The 11929-nt window shown below is 44.8% G+C and overlaps 1 protein-coding gene across 1 annotated transcript; it reads right to left on the minus strand.

Annotated features, from left to right (window-relative positions):
* Positions 1–6162: 6162 nt before the first annotated feature.
* Positions 6163–10515, minus strand: LOC311123353 (serine/threonine-protein kinase WNK1-like; the record flags this gene model as incomplete). Its single annotated transcript, XM_084197623.1, has 2 exons — positions 9647–10515; positions 6163–7637 (listed from the first exon to the last, which is right to left on the minus strand). A coding segment is annotated over exon 2 (822 nt), but the record flags the coding sequence as incomplete, so codon positions are not given.
* Between the last annotated feature and the right edge of the window lie 1414 nt (positions 10516–11929).

Below are 11929 nucleotides of genomic sequence, written 5' to 3' on the forward strand. Positions count from 1 at the left end.
AGATCCATGGGATTGGGTTTCTTCTTCCTCCTCTCTCCGGCTGTCAAAAATGGCACCCTATTCCCTTTATAGTGCACTACCTTTGATCAGGGCTCTGGTCAAAAGTAGTGCACTATAAAGAGAATAGGTTGCCATTTGGCACTCATCCTCTCCTCTCTGTTCACATCCTCTGCATTATTCACTGATGACGACACTATGGCTGTTTCCCAGAGCTCCCTACATAGTGCACCATTTCCTACATAGTGCACTACTTTTGACCAGAGCCTAAATAGGGAATAGGGTGCCATTTGGGACGCAGGCGCTCGCTCTCTCCCCTGTCTATGGCCTCTGAGCTCTCAGTGTGCTTGTGTGTGCACCCTTAGCTGCAGGGCAGACAAGGCAGAGTCACCTCCCTCACAAATTCCTTTACTCGGATTACTAACATCTCTGTGATAGGCCCCAGACTCAGGGCCGACTGAAGGATTACGTCAGAGTAGAGAGACAGGGAGGGAAAGACCTCCAGTACGACCTCTTTGTCCATTACTGTGTTGCAATATATAATAACCGTGTCAATTTTCCATCTAATACATTCTTTATGGCAGTTCTTCCCCTATTTTTGTCTTGCTTCAGTGTGTGTGTGTTGCTGTGTGTGTGTGTGTGTCGCTGTGTGTGTGTGTGTCGCTGTGTGTGTAGGCCTAGACTTTCCTTGGCGCAGGTCCTGGCCCTGTGGCATAGTGGAAGATGGAAGGAGAGCCAAGTGTAAGTGGACAGGCTACATGATAACCAGCTTAAGGGCCATTAGAGCAGCACTCTGGGGCTATGTCCCAAATGGCACCCTATTCCCCATCTACTCTCCACTACAGCACAAGGTCACACAGACCCGACGGGAACCACAGGAAACGCGTCAGCAAAGGGGGGGGGGGGGGGGGGGTGAGAGAGAAAAAGAGACAGACGAATGGCTGGAGGAGGAATGGGGTGTTGAGTAAACTTTGTGAGTCAGGTTCTCTTTCTAGCACTCCATGAAAGCAGAATGAAGAATGTGTCTCCTAAAATGTGAGGGTTTACAAGTCTCATTCACTGAGTTACAATAACACTGCTTTGTTTCCACTGTCCTGTCCTCTCTCTGACATCTTAGGACACTAGTTGGCGAGAGAGAGAGAGCGAGAGAGAGAGAGATGAGCTGAGAGAGAGAGAGAGAGAGAGAGATGAGCTGAGAGAGAGAGAGAGAGAGAGATGAGCTGAGAGAGAGACAGAGAGAGACCGAGAGAGAGAGAGAGAGAGAGATGAGCAGAGAGATAGAGAGATGAGGTAAAAAGAGAGCGAGAGATGAGACTCATGGAGGTGAAAGCGAGAGAAAGCACAAAAAAGAAAAGCTAAGAGAGAGCTCAGAGCAAATATAATCTTTAGTAGCCCAGTCTTAGCTAGCAGCACTCTCTTCTCTGCCTGCTTGCACCATTATAATTCCCGTGAAAGGAAAACCAAAAGCGTGAGAGAGAGAGGTGGTAAAAGAGAGAGAGGAGGTAAAAGAGAGAGAGAGATGAGACTCAAGAGATACATGAGGTGAAAGCGAGAGGAAGTGCAAGAAAAGAAAAGTGCTGAGAGAGAGAGAGAGAGAGAGAGAGAGAGAGAGGCAGAGAGAGAGAGGCAGAGAGAGAGAGGCAGAGAGAGAGAGGTAGAGAGAGAGAGGCAGAGAGAGAGAGAGGCAGAGGGCTCAGAGCAAATATACTGAACAAAAATATCGTTACAGTTCATAGGAGGAAATCAGTCAATTGAAATACCCTAATCTATGGATTTCACATGACTGGGAATACAGATATGTATCTGTTGGTCAAAGATACCTTAAAAAAAAGAACGGGCCTCACAATGGGCCTCAGGATCTCGTCACGGTATTTTTGTGCATTCAAATTGCCAACGATAACACGTAATTGTGTTCGTTGTCCGTAGCTTATGCCTGCCCATACCATAACCCAACCGCCACCATGGGGCACTCTGTTCACAAAGTTGAAATCAGCAAACCGCTCACCCACACAACGCCATACACGTGGTCTGCGGTTGTGAGGCCGGTTGGACGTACTGACAAATTCTCTAAAACTATGTTATGGTAGAGAAATTAACATTAAATTCTCTGCCAACAGCTCTGGTAGACATTCCTGCAATCAGCATGTCAATTGCACGCTCCCTCAAAACTTGAGACATCTGTGGCATTGTGTTGTGTGACAAAACTGCACATTTTAGAGTGGCCTTTTATTGTCCCCAGCACAAGGTGCACCTGTGTAATGATCATGCTATTTAATCAGCTTCTTGATATGCCACAACTGTCAGGTGGATGAATTCTCAGCAAAGGAGAAATGCTCACTAACAGGGACGTAAACAAACCATTATGGTGTAATTTCAGAGCCCGTATACCATCCCGCTCAGTTAGAGAAGGAGACCAGGTGATGCTGCAGTACTGAAGTCCCCTCTCAGTCTCTCTCTCACTTCCCACAAGAGAAGAAACATAAGCTAAACTCTTATCGCCAGAACTTCTCATAAATAACTTAACGTTCCACAAAGCTTAGCTGACTGCAGTCTCATAGCTCACAGTCATATCCCTGTGCCCTAATTCCATACAAGGAAGAAGAAACAAAGAATAGTGTTACCGTGGTGACAAAGGATTTAAATTGCAAATATCAGTCAAGTATAAAGAGGGGTAGGCTAAGTAATTAAAGAGTGACTGAAAACGGCCTGTGGGATCGATACGAGTCAGAAACAGTTATTCTAGTGTGAAAATGTACTACAAAGTGTAAATAGGATAAAGTCAGTCTCGTCTAAAATGGAGTTTGGAACATCCGCGCTTCACACCGGGTAAATGAAGGTTGGGGTGTCCATTTGCCACTAACATAGGGCGAACAGCTGCAGTGATTGCCCTCTATCCAATAGCATAGACAGAGAGATAGACCTGCCCAGCAGCTCCGACTGTTTACATAAGATAACACGTCGCACATTTATTTTTACTTGAGAAATACTGCAAACACCTTAGCTAGATGAAAAATTGTGCAACAAAAACATCCTCGACCAAAACATCAAAATTAATAACAGATTTCTGGGGATTTTGAGGACGAGAAAAAGGCTTCCGCGTCTACAGTGTCTCATGAGGCACAAATATCATTAACCAAAAGCGGTCAGGAAACACACCTCTAAGACTGAAATCTAGTTTTTCTAATGAGCAACAGAAAAACACGTGCCAATCGGCGTGTTCATTGGCTCTTTAAGATTCTATCACTGTTAAAAAAATTATCAGCATTGAAATAGTCATACAAAAACCTAAACTTAAGAGAAAGACATTTCTAAGTAACTCTAGGTTAAATCTGGAGGACACATGGCTCTCGACCTTCGCCTCTCCCGAGTCCATACGGGAGTTGCAGCGATGGGACAAGACTAACTACCAATTGGATATCACGAAATTGGGGAGAAAAAGGGGTAGAAAGTACCCCCCAAAAATAAATAATATATAAATAAATAAAAAATCTGGCCCCAAACATAATAGACAATCTGCATTGAGAAAGAGACCACGGAAATGCAATCTGCATCTAGTAGAGAACAGACCATGGAAATGCAATCTGCATCTAGTAGAGAACAGACCACAGAAATGCAATACAATCCCTTACTGGCCATTCATGCCAGTAAGTCTGGCATGAATGGCATTAGACTAACGCTCAGAGGCGCTCGGTCCCTCCCCCTCTACTTAGCCTGACTTGGCGCTCAAAAACCATGAAATTCCCTCTAAAACACTACCGCCGACAAGGGTTGCATCCCAAATGGCACCCTATATAGTGCACTACTTATGACCAGAGCCCTATGGGTCTTACCGCCTTGGTCAAAAATGGTGCAATAAATAGGGAGCCATTTGGGACCTAGATTATTCTTCCTCATCTTCACTTCCCCCCCACTGTCCCTCAAGCCCAAAAAAACATTGACCAATTAAAATGTGGTTTCCTTCTAGAGTTCCTCCGCGCAACAACCAACTCCCAGCCCTGGACTACAAAACAACAACCAACTCCCAGCCCTGGACTACAAAACAACAACCAACTCCCAGCCCTGGACTACAAAAACAACAACCAACTCCCAGCCCTGGACTACAAAAACAACAACCAACTCCCAGCCCTGGACTACAAAAACAACAACCAACTCCCAGCCCTGGACTACAAAAACATCTTCCCCAAGGACGGAGGGCCACTGCAGGTTGCAGGGCCAGGCACTCCTCTGTGTGTGTGAGTGTGTGTGTGTGTGTGTGTGAGTTCATTCTGCTCCCTCGCTTTGTCAAAGGCAAACATTGTCATCAACCCCTCGCTGCACCTACTCATGACCTATGACCCCACCACCCTCCGCTCCTCCCTCCCTCCTTTATTTATTCCTTCCATCCTCCTTTCATTCCCTCCGGGAGGGGACTGCTTTGAATCAGCTATTGAGGGATTCCCCCCCCCCCCACATCACACAAACAGTCATCGACCAATTCCAGATGCTCTCATGACGCCACGCCCACCCAGGCAGCGTGTGAGAGTGTGTGTGGTGTGGTGTGTGTAACCCCACTCCCACCCATGTCAGTAGAGGTGCATAGTCTGTTTTACAAACACAAACAGTCATCCATCCATAGGATTACCTAGCCAGCAGGCCCAATAGAGGTCTTAGCCCTACATGCAATTTACATTCTGCTAAATGACGTAAATGTGTGTTTAGAGACACAGACATTTACGTAACATTATCTTAATCTACAGACCAAGAGCTCTTTATAGACATTAAGAATGCACTATTGGATGAGCGGCCTGGATAATGCTTGAAGGGGCATCGTCACGTCCACATGCAATCAGCCGCAAGCAGGCGACTTCTAAATCACTGAGTGATGTTATTACATTCCATGGTTGTGGATTTTAGGGGAGGACTGTGATTGGACAGTTTTCTAGTATCTGAGGCCAACTGACTGTATGACCAACAGGTTGTAGCCTAAGTCATAGTGAAGTACCATCTAGGCCAGGGAGTTGGGACCAGGGCTCAGTCACAACTCACAAACATCTCTTTCAAAGCTAGAAGTACCCTCTAGGCCAGGGAGTTGGGACCAGGGCTCAGTCACAACTCACAAACATCTCTTTCAAAGCTAGAAGTACCATCTAGGCCAGGGAGTTGGGACCAGGGCTCAGTCACAACTCACAAACATCTCTTTCAAAGAAAAGGCGGCAGAATAAGTTGATTTCAGCAGAGAGGGAGAAACAGCATCTCGTGACTCCTACACAGGAGGAAAACAGCTTTATTGCAGTGAGTGACGGACCACTCTCTAAATGAGAACCTACTGAGTTTCATTAACAACACGGTTAGCACAGACCCCCTGTAATGCATTACAAATGGCACCCTATTCCATTTATTGTGCTCATGGGGCTCTGGTCAAAGTGGTCCACTATAAAGGCAATAGGGTGCCATTAGAGACACACCCCCTGAGTTACAGCTGTTTAGCCCCAACGTGTTATTTTTAAGCTAACCTCCGCCCCTGCTTACCTGACCCCAAACTCCTTTGTGGAGGGATATTGGAGTTAGTTATCAGAGACCATATCACAGAGCCAAGCAACCAACTGCTCCTTCCACCACATGAGCTAGAGCTGTGCTAGATTCTAACTGAGCCATGAATTCAACTAAGAACCAGTCATATAAACTTGACACTTTCTAACTGACATTTGTTCCTCTCTCTCCAGGCTTCTTTAAATGAATGACCCACATTAAGCACTATGGGAACCATGACCACAAAGTTGCAAAAACAAGTTATTGTACAGAATACGAATGTAGAAACTAGCAACGACATCCTGTGTGCCATTCTGTCTGTCTGGGCTGTTGCATCGTCACCCACAAATTGCACCCTGCATCTTGGCTGGGCATCATTTTTACCTCAGTGCTGCTCTGACAACCCATCCATCAACCCTGTGTGATCTTTCTCAGATGAGGTACTAGCAAGCTACATCCTTCCTTCCGCACCTTATCTGCATCTTCATACCTGGGATATTTTGTGTACGCCAATCTATTTAGTGACTTGAGGTTGCCACTACAATAGGCAGCGGAGGAAGAATTGAGAGAGCATAATAAAACCTTGCTTAATGTTACTCAGAGCAGAGAGTAAGGAAGTAAAAAAAGGCTAGTAAATGATTGGGTTGTGTGTCTTACCTGCAGTTCGCACCACGCCACCTCCACTGTAGTCTCCGTATCCAGGCCCTTGTAGACCGTCTTGAAGGAGCCGCGTCCGATCTCGATGTCAAACTTTAGGAAGCGTCCGTCCAGCGAGGTCCCTATGGCCTTGGTCTCTACTTCCTCTATGTCGTCCTGAACCTTCTTCTCTGCTTCCCTCTTCTGCTCCTCTAATAGGGCCTTGGCGGCCCCCTTCTCCTTCTCCTCTCGCTTCTCCTCTGTAACGCTACCGCTCTCCTCCTCCGCTTTACTGGGCGCCACCTCCTCCATTCGAGGAGCCACTGCGGCGGCTAACGACGACGGCTTATCTTCTTTCTCTCCGTCGCAAACATCCAATACTGCCGGGCTTGGTTTTATCTGCACTACCATACCATCTACTCTAGTACCACCACCAACACTGAGCCCTAATACCGCGCTACAAGGCCTACCCCCTCCTTCCTCCTCCGCCTGCTCATCTGCCTCCACCTCGGCCACCGCCAGGCACGGCTCGGGCACCACCACAGAGGGGACAGCCAGGGAGAGCCAGCCCAGGCTAGGGGGCTCGCAGTCGGGCGGGGAGGTGAGGATGACGGCCTTGCTGGGGAGGTCTAAGGCGGTGGCGTTCGAGTCACAGATGACGCTGCGCCGGAAAAAGCGATGCTCGGCCTGTTTGGGGTCGCGGTCCATGGTGTGGCGGCGTCGGCGGACACCGTCGGTGCCGTCGGTTCCCACATTCTCACCAAGGTACGTGTCCGAGCTGGAACCATTCACATTCTTGGGCGGCGGAGGGAAAGGGGCTAGGAACTTGTCTGTTTCCGACATCTTGTTTTTTTTGTTTTTCCAGGGGGTGTGTGAGCAATAAGCAAAGAAAAACTCCAAAATATAAAGTATAAATAAATTACAAGGAAGAACAAAAACTTGAGAAAAAGTAACTGTAAACCTCAACCAACAATAAACCAGATCTTTTGTTGTGAAGAACCGAACACCTGTGCGTCTTCCAAACAAACTCCTGAGAGGGGGGAAATATATAATATGGGTATATAAAATAAAACCTCTGGAGAAAACCCTCTGTGGAGTTTGTATGGGGGGAGAGTTAACTTAACTCCCTCTGTAAGTGTCACTTAACAACAACAGTTACTACAACTTTTACAGCGCTCAGGGGTGGTTGGGCCCAGAAGAGGGGGCGTTCTTTTATAAATGGAAAAGAACAGGAAACAGTCACAGAGGAGCAAGCGCTGATGATGACACACAAGGACCGTCAAATCCACACCATCCATCCTGCAGCGACCCAGAGATAGCCTTCATTGAGCATAAGGGACCACAAGAAGAGGAGGCCAGATAGCGTAGCCTGCTAGTACAGACTGACTGCTTGGGCTTGGACAGTCTCTGGTGTGTCTCTGTAGTGATGGTGGGGGAGGGAGAAATCTCACTCACACCCCATAACGCCACTGCCTCCAAAGCCAGGTCCAGATTCACTAAAAGAGAACAGAGGGAGAGAGAAGGAATGAGTCAAGAGGCAGAGAAGAGTTTAGTTTAATTGCGTATCCAAATTTAGATCACCACTGACTCTGCTTGACCTCAGGGTTACAGTGTAAAACAATTAAGAGAGCAGCTTGGTTTGGCATGCACTACTACAGCTGCAGAACAGGAAACTTGGTTTTGCACGTCCCAAATTGCACTCTATTCCCTACTTAGTGCACTACTTTTGACCAGAGCTATTCCCTACACAAAAGCAGTTTACTATACGGTATCCTCGGGGGAACCCCAGCCGTTCAATGTATTTGATCTATTCCAGAACACCTAATTCAACAAATCATCAATCCCTTGAATAGGTGAATCAGGTGAGCTAGTTCAGAGCTACAACAAAATTGTGAAACGGTTAGTGCTATCTGGGATCCTTGGGACATCCCTACCCTAAATCTCCTGTAGGGTTTCGTTTCAACACCGGTTGTAACTAACCCGCTTCAGTTTATCAACCAGCTAATTATTTGAATCAGGTGCGCTAGATTAGAGTTGGTGCAAAAACCTACAGGATGGTGCTTTCCAGTAACAGGGTTGGAGAGTCCTGCCTTAACCGTTTTTAAAATGTCAACTCCAAAGGGGTAGCGTTAGAGTAGGGACGTCCCAAGGATTCAGTTGAAACTTTTCCATTGTGAAAGGTCTGAGGGTCCCAGAGGAGAGGTTAGAGAACCACTGATATATGGAATAGGGTGCGATTTGGGACGCACCCACATTGTCGCAACTCAAAACAAATTAGCTGGTTGATAAATAACTCTTATTCAGAAATGTAGGGACATTAATGTTAATTAAAGAATGAACAAATAGAATTCCCCATAATTTTACTATTTTCCCACGAGTAATTTCCACTGGTACTTTCAAGTAATTTCTCGTTTATCATATTTCTTCCCATGCGCAGTTAATTTATTAACTGTCAGATTTTCTTAGAAATACAAAGGTTATTAAAATAAGTCGTCCGAAATAGCGGAAATGTAATTAAAGAAAATACCCAAAATGCCTATGTTAAAAACAACATCTGAACCTGGTTAAACATGAATCGCATGAATGACATTTACGGGTCGTCAATCTGAGAATGAATGATCTCATTCATTTCGCGGGTCGAATCAATACTATAGCTAGTATACCTGAATGTCGTATGCTAATAAAATATTACAACGAAACAAACATTTACGCCGTCAATAGTATCTAATAACGGTGACTCGGATTTATATTATATTTTCTTTATTTACCTTTATAGAAGAGCAACAATTTCTAGATCCGTGAGTGGCCAAAAGACTTCAGGCAGCAGAGAACGCTGCTGCTGTGGCCTTTCCCTTCGTCTAGCGAACTGGATAGCTAGCTAGCATAACTGGCTAACCATGGTGGGATTGTTTAGCTCGCTAACTACACTTCTGCAGTACTGTCTTGCGGTAGCTATAATGAATACTACAACGAATAGGCACATATATCGACTGTCAATGGGGTCTGTACCAAAGCGAATGTGTACAGCGAAATAGTTAAGGTTATTTCTCGTCAACTTGGACAACTAGTTAGCTAGTCAGGTAGAAAACCTCGTGAGGAACATGAAAACAAGGTAGTCTTGGTTACTTTACGCTCGCGCTGAATATGGATAGTCTCGCGCTTCAAAAATACTTTCAGACAAGAGGCCACAACGTTGCAGATAAATAGTTGGCTAACGTTAGTCAGCCAGCTAGCTGTTACAACAAACGAGCAGTAATTACAGTATTGACAAATGCCAGGCATGCTAAACAAACCCAGCCTATGCAACACAGAACGCCAATACGATAGGGTTTCCACAGCACGCTCTATGGCGAGCCATGTAAGTTAGCTAAAAAAAGCTATTTCGTAGCGAAATATACCCAAGAATCAAGCTAGCTATAGCTAGTGTACCTGTATGTCATTAGTCTGTGTCAATATGCATGCACTTCCAACTATAGATCAACAATATGATTGGTAAATGCATTACCTTTTGTATCGTCATGGCCATTATTCTCCAGTAGAAGTTCAGTTGGTTGATACTTGAACAGTAATTCAACAAAACATGTGCAACAACGATTGTCCTAGTTACTAGTACTAGATCACATTATTTAAAAAAAAAAACGTGCAAGAATAAACGCGCATTTCTACATTCCAAAGCGACAGTATGCGTTCAAGACCGCTGTCTTTCCTTGGCTTTAGCGGCTACATCCAGCAGAGCGAGAAAGCCACGTTCATATCGGTGTTGTATCCAGCAGTTATTCTCTCCCTCTGATTAGATCAGAACGGACAAAACAATTTCCTCATCTATCTCAACCGCAATTCAATTCCAGATTACCTCAATTTTACTCCATCTCCATGCGATTACTCAGCTACTGTTGTATTACGATGTGAACACAGAAAGCGCAAGACATCCACTGCGGTTCATTCTCGTTCACTCGTCTGTTCCAATGACTCCGTTCAAATCGAATGCGCTTTTGTTATCCACAAAACAGCAAATGACAACACAATGTATGTAATCAAAGACTCTCTCCTACGTGTCCACAATCCGATGTTGCCGTTTCAGGTCGCTAACAGCCTACATACAGCTGTTTCCCCTTGGTTCGCTTCATCCACAGATGGCCGTCACGTATGGTTTGATGGAGCGCCGACTGTGGTGGCTAACAGCACTAGCCAAGCTATGATCTTCCAAACTGCGTACTGACGTGGGGCGCTCGTCAGCCAGGCGTTTAAAAAAAATAATCAAAGACCTTGGGGGTCGCGCCTACTTCCACCCTGTGGAGAGACCGTAGCTAGCGATAGCAGACTGGCTTCAACATTGATACTGATACACAGTCCGAAATGACGACATATGTCACTTTTTATCTGGGGAAGAGTAGACTGACTGTCACCTTCCCCGCCCCCTAAACTGATTCAACTACAACACAGTGGATTTCCTAGTAGGCTAAGTAGAGCTCTAACGTTACTGTCTCACAGTGATGCATTATGATTTTGTGTGTGTGGTGGTTTTTATTTTTATTTTTAATTAAAAAAAAGTGGACAATGAACACCAAAACGGACAAAATAGCATTATGCATTCATTTTAGATGTTCTTAATGAAGAGAATAACATGGTTATTTGTAAATGCCAATCAGAGTACTTCTTTTGAAATAACATTACAACTAAATAAATCTGCTATAGCAAATCTGCTATGAACAGTGCCTGTTTCCAGACGTTGGAATGGAGCCCCTTTGCAGAATTATCGAATTCTCTTATCGAATTTGTAGTCACTGAAGGAGGAAGAATAATCCGACTATATTGACATTCATGTTGTTTAGAAATCCATTTAAATGATAGAAAGTGTTTGAAATATATACTGTAGATGACATTGTGTGTTCTTCGGGGTGTGTCTGTCAAATTCCAGGTTCATCATTAAAAGCTATTCCTTTGGTCACTGCAAATATATTGCACTACAATTCCCAAGCACGACATTAACACACCGCGCGAGATCCACAAGGGGATTTTTAGTTTTCGTCGGATAATGATGTGGAAACCAGCCTAATGTGTTTGGGTCCATTCTTTCATTATAATGGATTGTCTTTGTCTGAAAGCTGTTGGTTAGAAAAGGAATTGTAAACGTTTACATGTTTGTCTTGAGAAAGTCATTGTATTACATCACTGTATTGTTAATAACGTGCAAATAATCTTTCAGCCTCTCTTTTTCAGAAGTAGGCTAGTTTGGAAATGTGTATTTACAGGTTGGTACACTTTCCTGAATGTTTCACGTAGTTTTAAAAGACATACACTGATATCCATAGGCTACCAGAAGTCCAGAAGAATTTACAACCACTCTGACATGAAATTTGTCAAATCTTTTTTTGTCTGTGGTCGTAACTCCAGAACTGAACATTAGTATTTTATGACGAGAACCAGCTTTGGCCTGAGAAAGCGTCTAGCGTCTCCCTGAGACAGCCATAAAGTAGCTTCTCAACAGAAAATTACCATGTCAACTTGGTTGATTTATTCTCTTCACGTTGTCCCATATGCAGCCTCTAACAATGGATTAGCCCTCTTTTGTAACTTCCTGTGTAAGATCCAAACCAGTCTCTCTCTCTCTCTCTTTCTTTCTCTCTCTCACACACAGTCTCTTCAGCAGCTCTTCTATTCAGCTTAACAGTTCAGTGTAGATCGATGCAGACAGCCCTCAGCTTGTGTCCCAAATGGTACCCTATTTCCTATATAGTGCACTACTTTTGACCAGAGCCCTTAAATGATATAGGGAATAGGGTGTCAT

The sequence above is a fragment of the Coregonus lavaretus genome, assembly GCF_964263955.1.
Source record: "Coregonus lavaretus genome assembly, contig: HAP1_SCAFFOLD_2885, whole genome shotgun sequence".
NCBI lineage: Eukaryota > Metazoa > Chordata > Actinopteri > Salmoniformes > Salmonidae > Coregonus > Coregonus lavaretus.